Below are 13,603 nucleotides of genomic sequence, written 5' to 3' on the forward strand. Positions count from 1 at the left end.
TAATGATCAAACTTAATTTGAAAACAGTCAATGTGATGTAGTTATTATTTAAAATTTTTTAGTGTAATATTGAACAAAAAAATAATTCTAGACACCCAACGTTTTTAAATAAAAGTTTTCGGAAAAAATTTGTTTCTTAACTCAAGAAAATATTAAAAAAAAATTGTTGGGATGATTATTCTAAAAAAATCATATTTGAGGGGGGAAAAAAGCTTGTTTATAATAATTGTTTTTGAACTCAACTTCAGTTAGCACCAAGCAAACTAGAGAGTGGAGACAGCAAGCTGGCTGAGATTAGAGAGTGGCAAGTGGCAAGTTCAAATTTGAGAGGCAAGAGCTCAAAGCATCAAAACTAAGGGTGCGCATGGGCAGGGAACACTGCCGAATGTCTTAACAAATATCCATGTTCTAAGAATTTATCAATATCTATAATTTATTAAAAGCAAGACAATAAAAAATTGTAATTAAAGCCTTAAAATCCAAATGATTTGCATGAATCTCTTCAAAGTTGAGAAAATAAAGAAACATATAAAAAAATGCTATATTAACATATTCAATTATATTATTAAGCTATAGTTTAATGTAATTTATAGAGATATATATATTACATTCAAATTGGTATAACTTTTTCATGTTGATATTACTTCATATATTACATTTGATATTACTTCATATATTACATTCAAATTGATATGTGAAGTAATATCAACATGAAAAAGTTAAAAAACAATTATAGTACACAGCAAGATAATTTAGAAAAGTTAGAAAAGGTGGTATATCTTAAGAAAAAAACTAGAACTTTAAAAATGTAAAGTCTAATAATATAAGGGAATAATGTTCCTTTTGGGTATTGAAATATAATAAAATATAGTACATTAATATTACACTATATATAGTATAATTATAAAAAAAATATATTATAATATAAATAATTATATATATTTCGGATAGAGCTAAAAGGACAGAGCAACATGTTGTGCCTGCAGCCCAGCCCGAAAATGCCCATTTTTTTCTCAGGCTATGTTTTTTTGGGCTGGGCAAGGCATTTTTTGGCGGGTTAGGGCAGGCACACCGGGTTATTGAGCCTCATGAACACCCCTAATCAAAACGCCTAAAGAAGATAAGATTCCACTTATAACTAATCTTATAAATAAAGGAACAAAAAATAAGAAACCATATAAACGTTGTTTACGCTTTTTATTTAAAAAAAAAAACAGATTTTTTCAGTTTTACAAGACACTTAACTAAAAATTAATTAGCAAACAAGTATTTTTATTTTTTTCGTTTTTAAATATAAAAATTGTTTTGGAGATAAGAAATTAAGCAAGATCATGGTAAAAAGTTCTCTTTTCTCTGCTTTTTCTTTTTTGGCCCTTCACTTCTTTCACACCGTGGGGGTTTTTTTTTTTTGGCCAGCATATGCCGTTTTGTTCGCTATTTAATATGCAAGCATATAGGTCAAACAATCTGAAATGGATGAGAAATCTGAAACGTGAAGTGTGAGTGAAAGCGGGAAAACTGAAAATGAAAATATTTTCTTCCGCATTGAAACTGATTTTGCAAAAATCCGAAGTAAGTAATATCTCTGGTTCTTAATTAATATAAAATTTAGTTGATTAATTTGAAAAAATCTAAAAAATTACTAAACTACTTAATTATAATATATATTACATAATCTATCTAAAATACGTATATGTATCATTAGATTATATATCAATTTATAAATTAGGCAAATTTGTTTAAAAAATTAATAAATATAAATATTTTAAAATAATTTAGTAATGTTTTTAACCTTTCTAAATTAGTCAACTGAATTTTATATTAAATGCCAAATATAACATGTGAGAGGAGTTTTTTTTTTTTTAAAGTTTGCGTGAAGTCTTTTTTTATTAAGTATTTTTTGGATGATGGCTAACACCCCACGTGAAATGGAACCAGCCTAAGGAGGAAAACGATAGTGAGAGAGAGAGAGTGAGGGGGGCGCAGACATAGTGTAAGAATTTAATAATTTATATTTGTAAGTCTAATTTGCACATTGACAAGTTGAGTCTTATTTATAACTTAAGCTTATACAACTTACAAAAAATTAAAGAAAAAAACAAGTAAATATATCTGAAACACCCAAATTAATACCCCTAAGATGCGCAAATAATATTGAAGTTTCTCAGATCTAAATGAAATTATAGGATTTGGCGGAATGATCTTGCTATCCCTTACATTAAAAAAAAAAAAGAACCTCACCTTCATGAGTCATCACTAGAGAATTTTTGGCCTAGGCTGGTCAATGTAAGATTTATTCCAAATGCCTTTTGAGTTTTGGTTATTCGCCAAAAAAATATTTATAACCATTAAGCCAAGACTTCTCAGTGAATAACAATTTTTTGGCAAAACAAAACAAATGATAAGAACAACTAAGCCAGTGTCAAATTATGTGTGCTTCCACATTAACCAGTCTTTAAGCAGGAAATAGTGGTCACTTCCTTAGATAATGTGGTCATTTGCTAGTCCATTATTGTTATTTTCTGTACTGTTAGTCATTCATGATTAAATTTGTGATTAAATCAATTAGTGGTTATGAAAGAAGTAGTCACTCAAATTATATAATTATTTGCTAGTTAGTTGTTATTATTTGCTATGATTAAACTTATGATTGAACAAACAAGTGTTTATGAAAATAGTGATCACTCTCTCAGATGCCATCCTCTTATAATCATCATTCATGCTAAAACTTTTGATCGAACCAATAGGATTTGGCTTCTCTCCTTTACTACTCCCATTGGCCACTATCTGGTGCCACAAACGACATCGTTTTTAGTCCAAATAGAAGAGCAAACTCGTTAAAAAAGCTGAATGAGTTAGGGGAGAAATGACTCATGAATGGGTGAGGAAGAAAATAGCATTGTGGTGGTGAGTGGTAAAAAATTTATTCACCCTCACTAATTTATTTGATTCAAGTGTATTTAATAAAAATGAAAAGTAAAGAATAAATCATATTTGTTTGAGTTTTATTTATTTATATTTACTTATTAGGGACACTGCACACTCACAACTACAATGCTATTTTCTCCCTCACTCGCTCATGTCTCATTTCTCACCCTGACTCATTCAGCTTTTTTGACAGGTTTGCTCTTCCATTTTGTCTGAAAATGACGTCATTTGTGGCAACGGACAGCAGCGGATGGGAGTAGCAAAGGAGAGAAGCCAGATCTGAACAAATGGGTATTTGCAAAACCAGTGGTTACTTGCCAAAAAACTAACGAGTCATGCTTGAACTAATGAGTGTTTATGAAAAAGGTATTCACTCGTTCTCGTATAGATGGTATAATCATTTATTAGTCTGTTGTTATTTGCCTAATTATTCTAGGCCTTTCATACGTACATGTATACACATGTACATCCATACATATAAAAGCTTCATAGTTATTTTATATAGTATTTTGCATTATATTATTATGAAGTTTTGGTGGCTCATTGATTATAATTTTTTAGGTAACCAAAAGTTGGTGGAATTAAATTCCACCTTTACTAACTTTTATCGTAAAATTTTTCATTTTGTTTTATTTTTTCATGTGAGGAGCAGTAATATTATTTCACCAACTTTTAAAATTTTATTTTGGATTAAAGGCCTTTATGTCATTTATGTGTATATATCTCATCAAACTACTGTTTTGGGTTTTGTATGTTTAGAGGTATTTACTTACCTTTTTTTCCAAATTTAAATTCCGTTTAATTTCCTTCCATTTGCCTAAGAATAAGCATAATTTCTGATGCCAAAAAAGAATAAGCATCATTTCTGTAATAATAATAAAAAAAGGAAGAAGAAGAAAAAGAATAGCAAGCATCAGTTCTTGCACAGAGTCACACGCACATGGGAATTATAATTGCAATTTTTTTTGTTCTGAGTGAAAAATATCAACTTGTCTTCTCCTCTCCTCCTCCTTCCTTCCGCTTTCCTCTTTCTTGCTTTCCGTCGCCAAACCATTTTTTCTTCAACTTCATCCAATCATGTAACTTCCTTCACTCTCTTTACCTGCTGCTTCGGATTCAAGTATTTCACTCTTTATCAGCTCTCAAGATTCTTGCTTTTTCTGTTCTTCATACTCTTCTTAGCTAGCATACCGCTCAATCATCTGAGATTTCTTTTGGGTTAGTATTTCCCCACTCCCCCTGAGATTTTGTGTATCATTTGTAATAATCTGATGCGAGATTTCAGTTATGGCTGCTATTTTCTTTTGAATTTTTTGATGATTCGGTTCTTGATTGTGCTGTATATTGTTGGTTGAACAGGAGGTTAACGAAGAAGGGTCCGATGAGTTCAACTTCGAATCCAATTTCCGAAATATCCCCATCGCCGTCCCCGTCGTCCGCGACGGCGCCGGCTTTGGTTTTGTCAAACTCCGGCAAGAGAATCGACCAGGCTGGGAAGAAGAAGTACGTGAAGCAAGTGACTGGACGGCACAACGATACCGAGCTTCACTTGGCGGCTCGACGGGGAGATCTTGCCGCCGTGAAGCAGATCCTCGGCGACATCCATTCGCAGATAATGGGGACTTTCAGTGGTGATGATGTGAACACAGAGATAGCTGAGGTGCGAGCATCTGTTTTGAATGAAGAGAATGAATTGGGAGAGACGGCTCTGTTCACAGCAGCAGAGAAAGGGCATCTTGATGTTGTGAAGGAATTGCTTAAGCATTCAAATAAAGAGACTGTTTCTAAGAAGAATCGCTCAGGCTTTGATCCATTGCATATTGCTGCAAGTCAAGGGCATCATGGTATAAGGATCTATACATTTATCTATATATTTACTACTAATGAACAATACAGCTAATTCTTCACACTCGTGCATCATAAGCGCCTCCCAGTTTTTGTTCCAATTTCGAGAATTTTTCTTATTGTGATCAGGCTGTTCTGATCCAGGTGATTGGCATTGGTTCTGGTAGTTTTGGGAACTGGAGTTATGAGTAAATATACAATTTGGTTATGGAAATATTAACTAAATGCCCTATCACATGAGTCTGTGTTTAACCCTTTGTACAAATTAGCCCTTCAAAGTTTGTAAGTTTTAAAACAAGCAGTCCCTCAAAGTGGAGTATATATAATATTTGGTTTGATGGAGAGACTAACTAATAGTTACTTTTGAAGGAATTGACTTTAGTATTTAAGTCAAGGAGAGATGTGAGCTCTTGTTTTTAATTTCCTTGTATTAATCAGCCCTTCAAAGTTTGTGGATTCTAAAACATGTATGCAATAGAATTAGTCCCACCACGAGCACAAAGCTTAGCTGGTAGAGGTTTTTGCTAGCTTGACAAGTGGTTTCAGGTTTGAGTTGGTTAGTGGCTTCTAGTTTTTTTTTTTTTTTTTTTTTGGGGGGGGTTGTGTTTGATACCAAAAAGACAATAGATTTAGCCCCTCAATACTCTACGGGTCAACAGGGAGACTAGCTTGTGGTGGGTTATTAAATTTGAGGGACTAACTCATTTAGAGGACTCATGGACTAGGGTGATAGGAAGTATGCCTTTTGAGGATAGTATTGTGTATCTGCTCTATAGTTAATTTCTAGTTATATTAGAAGATGTCATCGCTAAAAATTGCCTATGTAAGAAGTTTTATCATTTACCAGCTAAGTCTAATTAATTGGGTTTCATATTAAATCATTGGGTGGAAATTTTTTGGACATTATGAGAACATAGGAATGGGAAAGTGTATGAAGTCATTGTTTTGTTTATCAGACTAACTTATCGTACGAAAGTGGCCACCCTACCTAGATTGGTGAAACAAAAATCTTTTTTAATACCTTGATCTGTATTTGTAAAGTAGCTTTTATTTCCTTGAGTTGATGTTCTCAGGGAAGAAGGTATGGAGGATGAGATGGGGTCATCATAAATAATAGGGAGAATTTCAATGAGGTCTCAAGGAAAGAAAATAATTACCAATAAATCTCAATGACAAGTGAGCAGTTGTCATTTCTTATCCTAGAACTTGTCATTGCATATTATTCTATTGTTATTCAGATTTTTTTGTAATTGTGTTCTTTCGCTGGGTTCTCCCTAAATAATTCAGTCCAGAATATGAGATGTGGTAAAAGAATATGCCATATATATGCCTTCAACTTTTCACTAATATTTTAGCGATGTCATGTAGTGGAAGTGCTATATTTTCTGGTCATCAATGTAATCTTTAGCAATTTGTTTGCAGCCATTGTCCAGGTTTTACTTGATTATGACCCAGGATTAAGCAAGACAATTGGCCCATCAAATGCTACTCCACTTATATCTGCAGCGACAAGAGGGCACACAGAAGTGGTAAATGAACTGCTGTCGAAGGATGGTAGCTTGTTGGAAATCTCTAGGTCAAATGGCAAAAATGCATTGCATTTAGCTGCACGTCAGGGCCATGTAGAAGTTGTAAAAGCACTGCTCGGTAAAGACCCACAATTGGCACGTAGGACTGACAAGAAAGGACAGACTGCATTGCATATGGCTGTAAAAGGACAGAGTTGTGATGTGGTAAAACTGCTGCTTGATGCAGACGCTGCTATTGTCATGCTTCCCGACAAATTTGGTAACACGGCATTGCATGTAGCAACCAGGAAAAAGCGAGCAGAGGTAATGCCATCAATTGCTCAGCTTTACCCGCTGTGTGTGTATGTGTGTGTGCCTTCACTTGAGTTCTTCAAAAGATACAATTCTAATTTGTGCCTCCTCGTTTTCCTTCACAGATAGTGAACGAGTTATTAAATCTACCAGACACCAATGTTAATGCATTAACCAGAGACCACAAAACAGCTCTTGACATTGCTGAAGGTCTTCCGCTTTCTGAAGAGTCCTCAGACATAAAGGATTGCCTTTCTCGGTATGGGGCTCTGAGAGCTAATGAGCTCAACCAACCAAGAGATGAACTGAGGAAAACTGTCACTCAGATTAAGAAAGATGTTCACATCCAGCTAGAACAAACCAGGAAAACCAACAAAAATGTTCATAATATCTCTAAAGAGCTAAGAAAACTCCACAGGGAAGGAATCAACAATGCCACAAACTCGGTAACTGTTGTCGCCGTGTTGTTTGCAACAGTTGCTTTTGCTGCTATTTTTACTGTACCTGGTGGTGATGATGATGATGGTATTGCAGTGGTAGCAAGCGGTTCGGCTTTTAAAATCTTCTTCATCTTTAACGCTATTGCACTTTTTACATCCTTGGCTGTTGTGGTTGTTCAAATTACCTTGGTTAGAGGGGAAACTAAAGCGGAGAGACGGGTGGTGGAGGTGATTAACAAGCTAATGTGGCTGGCTTCTGTTTGTACTTCTGTTGCATTCATAGCCTCCTCGTACATAGTAGTCGGTCGGAAGAACGTGTGGGCGGCAGTTCTGGTTACAGTAGTTGGGGGAGTAATAATATCTGGAGTTATTGGCACAATGACTTACTATGTGGTGAAGTCCAAGAGAGGCCGATCGATGAGAAAGCAGAAGTATGCTAAAAGAAGTGGATCTAACTCATGGCATCATTCTGACTTCTCCAATTCAGAGATCGAACGGATTTACGCCCTTTAACCTCGAATTTGCAATCCTGGCCGAAGGTATCAGACCAAGTTATGATGAAAACTGTGACAGTTGTTCTTGATTTATGCTCCAGATCACTGCTTCAAGAGCGAAATAAGAAACTATATGTTTACACATATTCATCCTCTTACCTCTTGCTGCAGTACCATGACTTATTGGAATCAAGCTTGGTTTTCATTATATTTCTTTGTTGCAGAGCCTAGTGTATTATCTTGATCACCCAGGTAAATATATGCCATTTATGGGCTGATACAGTGATTTGCAGAAAGAAGAAATCGAACAAGGATCTTGTTTTCGACTTATCTGACAACATATTTTCGAAGTCTGTGATACTAAGATTTTAGTTTATTTTTAAGATTCCTTGGTGCTAATCAACACTGGTATGAATATTTCATGCCTAATGCTTACGCAGCTTGATAAGGAGGCGTCATGGTAGAGGACTTGTGTGTTCATTGTAATAATTTGTAATGTGGGATAAAAATCGGAGGTTGGGCTATATAATCCAAAGCAACGAGCAGATGCATGTAAATGATCAGTTTAACATCATATTTTAATTTAATTCAACGTCTAAAACAATATATTTATGATTCTAGAAAGACTGATAAATGCTTTTTCTATTAATAAGTAATCTAACTAATACAAATTGATGGAGTGTTATACTTCTTGTCTAATGACTAACGAGATCAATATTGTTTTCTTTTTCCTTAAAAAATTCTGACTTTTTATTTTATTTTCAATTTTTTAAATTTCTGAAATACTTCATTTATCATAGGCACCCTCTAATTCCCCAATTATATTCCCCAATTATATAATTCCATGCCTTTATATGACATTAAAATATGTTGGTATAGCATTAAGTGAAATTTTAAAAAGCCAACAAAACAATAAAAACTAGTTAATTGTATTAAATAATGAATGTAAGAAAGTTGAATATGCAAATGGCCCAAACGCCCTTGTACGAAGGAAGATAAAGTGATAAACACTACACAAATATTAATTAATAGCATTCGAAAAAAGAAAGAAAAGAAAAGCAGAGTCAATAAATTTTTTTTTTTTTGAAAAAAAATTAACAAAATGAGATGGCAAGGATGGGCTAATGCCTAATTCCTGTGTTTATAGAAACAGAAAGTTCTTTTTTGGTAACATTATGGAAGCTAAATTGAGCCAACCAGTATTCATAGAAATGATACCAATGGGTTATCTTTATCTCCGTCGTATACAAGCGCAATGGAGGTTGGTGGTCATCTTGCTCCTTTCTGGCGTCCTGCGTAGTTGCAGAGTCATAACAGGAGCACGTTGGGAAGAAAACCTATTCATTTATTTATCATCTACTACTTCCCTTCACTTCTTTATCCTCACCATCAAATCAATTTTGAATAGTTGAGATTTAGGATGTGTTTGATCAAAACATCAGAAGTGCTGAAATAGTATTTGCAAAGTAAAAAGTATATAAAAAATATCTTTAATAAAATATATTATAATATTTTAATAAAAAATTGACATTTAAATAACCCAAATCTTATTTGTGTAATTGAATTTGTCAAAGTCTTAATTCGGTCACATGACCCAAACAAGAATTTGAAAATTTTATGAAATAACTATAATATCCATTGCATCAAAAACCTAGAGAGATGAGAATTTCCACCATTATATTCTGTGTAACGTAAATGCTTTTATTGAAGAAAACTTGGTGTCTACCATTGCCAAGTAAAAAAAAAAAAATCAATTAAGGAGGCAATGATGAGTTATTTTTTATATTAAATATTCTTCCTTAATCTGCAAGTATATTATGAAGATAGAAAGTTGTTAATTTAAAATTAAAACGAAATATGTTAATTTTAAAAGTTGCATTGTGATCAAATTTTATTCATAAACTTATTATTGCAAATGTTATGGAGAAAAAAATTTATAAATTTAGAATTAAAACGTATTAACTGTGAAATAGAATATGATAACTTTTAATGTTGTATTATGATCAAATTTTATTTAAAAATTTATTACAAGTGTGTTTTGGAGACATTAACGTGCTAATTTAGAATTGAAACTTGTTAATTACATAATTAAATATATTAATTTTTAAGATTGTATTGTGATCAAGTTTTATCTAAAAGCTTTGTATTATAAAGATAAGAAATTATTAATTTAGAATTAAAACGTGTTAATCACAAAATGGAATAGATTAATTTAGAATTTTCTTTTTGTTTCTAATAAAATAGACATTAGTATCATTTCATAAAATTTTAAAAGCCTTCTTTGGGTCACATGACTTGATTCAGAATTTGACAAATCTAATAATCTAAATAAACAATTTGGGTTATTTAACATTTTTTTTTAATTTTTCCTATTTTATTGTAAATTTCTTCAAAAGAGTTGTAGGAAAAAGAAAACAGTTCTTCAAACGAAAAAAGTTAATGCTTGTCATAATCTCGTCACCATCATCTATCATAATTGTAGTTTTAAAGAATAACTAATTGGGACCCATTAATGAAAACCGAAAAGTCATTGGCATGACCGTATTTTAACAATATAACAAGCCTTTTAAATGCTATAATAGAATATAATATAGGATAAAAAAAAATACTAAAATCAAATATTGTCAAACAATAAGAAGGAATCAAATCCATACTTATGCTATGGCCCAAAAAAAAAAAAATCCATACTTACGGAAAATAGAATATCACATCATGTTTAAATTTAGGTAACAAAGCGTACATGAGCAAAGTCTAGCTAACAAAATAAGAGGACTCAAAATCTATACAAATCCAAAAGTATTCAGTCAGTTAATTAAATCAAAATTTCATGGCAGCATAAGGAAATAAAAATTCCATCCATAAATGATGAACCACTAAAATAAATGAAACAATGGCAAGATAGTTGCAATTTTCCTGAGATAAAATAATCTAGATAAAGATAATAAATTACTTTGAATGTCTAGAGATAAAAATTTTGGTTTAAAGAATATTTTAAGGGAATTTACCCAAGAATAAGACAATTTCTTAGACATTATGGAAAAAATACTTATAGTTGCTCAATTTAATTTAAAAGTATCAAAAATAACGCACCAACAATACATATAGACCATATGTGGGCAGATGATAGATATGCGTGACAAACAAATTACACATACGTACAAATGTACAATTTGGAATACATCATCCTTAAGTTTCCCAACAAAAACCTGATCATCTGTCATCACATCATCTAACTAATCCTAGGCTCACATCTCATACAAAGATATGTGGTTAAATAATTTGCAAAGTATTCTTTGAGCTATGAATCTCTCTAACACCCAACTCGAACTTCATTTTACAAAACTATATTTTCACTTGCTAGCTGGCTAGCTAGCTAAAGGATGATGGATTATAAATTAATTGTTATTTGAAGTACTGCTGATGAGACTGCTTGCAGTGTGCAATGGCTCCCATAATCAAATTCCCTATCTCTAGTTCTTGACATGATCCATGCATGCACTTGCTTGTTGGAAGCCCAGAAAATGAAGAGGAACCATTGAAGCATAACTTATTGTTTGCAACTAATGATGATCTTTTTATTCTATTACTTCCATAGTTCTCACACTTTCCTCCATCTTGATCTGTGTCAATATCTATGCTTCTGAACTCGATTCTGGATGAGAATGACTGGAATCTCTCTCTATCTGATCTTTGAATAATCTGTCCAAATGGGTATTTCTTCCCCATCACCACTTTCCCATTCTGCTTATGATTCAAATTATTACTCTCTCTAGATCTTGAAGCCGAACCTTCATCTGCCACTTTCTTTGTCACGTAGGCTGACTCATATTTGCAGCTTATCTTTCCAAACCAAGCCTTCAATTTGGAACCCATTGAGAAGAATTGCTTCTTCTCTTCTTCATCATCTTCTTCTGGTTTTTCTCAGCAATGTCCACAAAATCACGATCTTCTTCTTCTGGGTTAAGCATCTCATGACCCGTAACTCGAAAAGACTCATGGAGTGAGACTTTGGGGGATTCAAATGGAGTTACTGTAACTGGTGTTGAGTATGAAGTTGTCAAGGGAGAGCTATAGAAGCCATCAAAGCCATAATCTTTCTGGCTATTAATTGGGCTTCTATTGGAGATAGAATCATTTACAGAATCAGAACTTACTGATAAATAAGAATGATCTTGTTGATTTTGGAGGATCTGTTGGACCATTTGAAGACGGGGAGGAAGGTGAAGAGGAAGGAGCTTGCCTTTGTAGAAAAGCTCGTCAGCTGGGGAAGTTGAAGAAGCCTCACTGTGCTGAAAGATGGAGGAGGAAGGAGGAGGAGGAGGAGGACATTTGGAACTCAAATTCTGATGAATTAGGGTTAGGAGAAGGAGAAGTGTGAGAGAGAAGGAAATTGGAGAGGGAGCTGATCTCCATGTCGATGAACTCATCTTCTCCATCTGCTGGGAGAAGTAATTTTGCTGCCATTTTTGGTATATGTGGGATATGTGATCCATATGCATGCCAAACTCAGCTTTATATCATGGAGAAATGACGGTGGTGGTGAGAAATATTTCCATGCATCCACTTGCACGCACCCATCTTATTAGGGCCCACGCCTATCCTCTATATATGTTTTCTCCATTTACCCTATATATGTGTAGGCATGTAGGGAGATAATTTTAAACACTTCAAGTTAAATTTCAATGATATGTTTGGAGTAATGGGAAACTTCGATGATCTAAGTCATATTTAATTAAAGGTATTTTGCCTTTAAGGACTTATTTAACTTGCACGGATGACGCTTAGATTAAAACCCTCCATGAAAAATACTACTACCTCTTTTTTTTTTTTTTAATATAACATCTACTTAACCAATTTAGATAAATTAAAAAGATGTAGTTAAATTAATTTTTTTAAAGTGCCATTTGGTAGTATACATCAATATTTTAATGCCGTTTATAACACTTCAGTAGATTTTAATATTGTTATACCTTTAAAGACTAATCTTTCAAGATGAACTAATTTTTAGGGACTAAAATTACGAGTTTAAAATTTAAAGGACCAAAATCAAAATAAACATAAATTTTAGAAAATAAAGACTATATTAACACAAATTAATTTAAAGTTCTTTTATTGTAGTAGATCATTCATTTAGTAGAAATGAACCTAGAGGATAAGCATTAGATCAATTAGTTGAACTATAGGAATGTTAATTAGGACCATAATTGCTGGTGCATCTAATAAAGTCCATTCACGGACGGAAATAACGAAATACTACTTTTAAAACTACATAGAAGATATGATGCCATAATAATTCAAAACAAAAACAAAAAGAGGAGCACATTGGTCAAGTACGAGATTATTTTCTGTTTTGGTGCATTGTTGCTCTGTCTGCATTTAATTCAAATAAATAAAATTTGAAAAAATGAAAATTTTCTTGTGGACCCAGGGAATTTAATCCTCATGTCTTCTCACAAAGTTATGCTGCACTGTTCACTTTGTTTTTTCCCCCTAAAGTAATTTGCAGTTAGTCTAGCCCATTCCTGATCATCGTGGTGGAAAATTATCAGTGATTTAATCTGTAAAAATTGAACTAATTTCCATAATTTAAAGTGATTCTTCATCTATGTTTTGTCATGCCATTTTAAAATTACCCTTCATTAAAGACATGTCCTTAAGTATACTTCTAGATAAGAAAAGAGGTTATAATATGGACAGGTTTGGGGAAAAAAAATTAATAAATACTTTATAGATTTGGTGAGGAGTCTTAAGGATAATGAAAAACATAATTTTAAGAAAAGGCCTTACAGATAACATTGGAGATGATGCTGGTTATTGATGGAGTCAAGGTAATAATAGCTCAAAGATTAGTAGTTCAATTGTGGTAAACCACAGTCATACCAATCATGATTTAAATAATATAATATAATTAAAACATACAAAAGTATTCATATATAACCTCGTAAATAATAATATTTAAATTAAAATAATTTATAAGTAAATGGAATATTTGTATATAAACTATACATAATATACCAAGACAGAGTGATTAAAGTACCAAGTATGATTGGCTGCTATTTGTTTAGCTCAAACAACA

The 13,603-nt window shown here is 32.8% G+C and overlaps 1 protein-coding gene across 1 annotated transcript; it reads left to right on the plus strand.

Moving 5' to 3' along the window:
• Nucleotides 1–3,897: 3,897 nt before the first annotated feature.
• Nucleotides 3,898–7,590, plus strand: LOC114754810 (ankyrin repeat-containing protein ITN1). The gene is made up of 4 exons (XM_028943644.1): nucleotides 3,898–4,146; nucleotides 4,288–4,772; nucleotides 6,196–6,605; nucleotides 6,719–7,590. The coding sequence occupies exons 2-4, from the start codon at nucleotides 4,310–4,312 to the stop codon at nucleotides 7,544–7,546; spliced, it is 1,701 nt and encodes a 566-aa protein (XP_028799477.1). The 5' UTR covers nucleotides 3,898–4,146; nucleotides 4,288–4,309; the 3' UTR covers nucleotides 7,547–7,590.
• Nucleotides 7,591–13,603: the final 6,013 nt, after the last annotated feature.

The sequence above is a fragment of the Neltuma alba genome, unplaced genomic scaffold, assembly GCF_004799145.2.
Source record: "Neltuma alba isolate B1F8T4 unplaced genomic scaffold, ASM479914v2 tig00010191_pilon, whole genome shotgun sequence".
Taxonomy (NCBI): Eukaryota; Viridiplantae; Streptophyta; class Magnoliopsida; order Fabales; family Fabaceae; genus Neltuma; species Neltuma alba.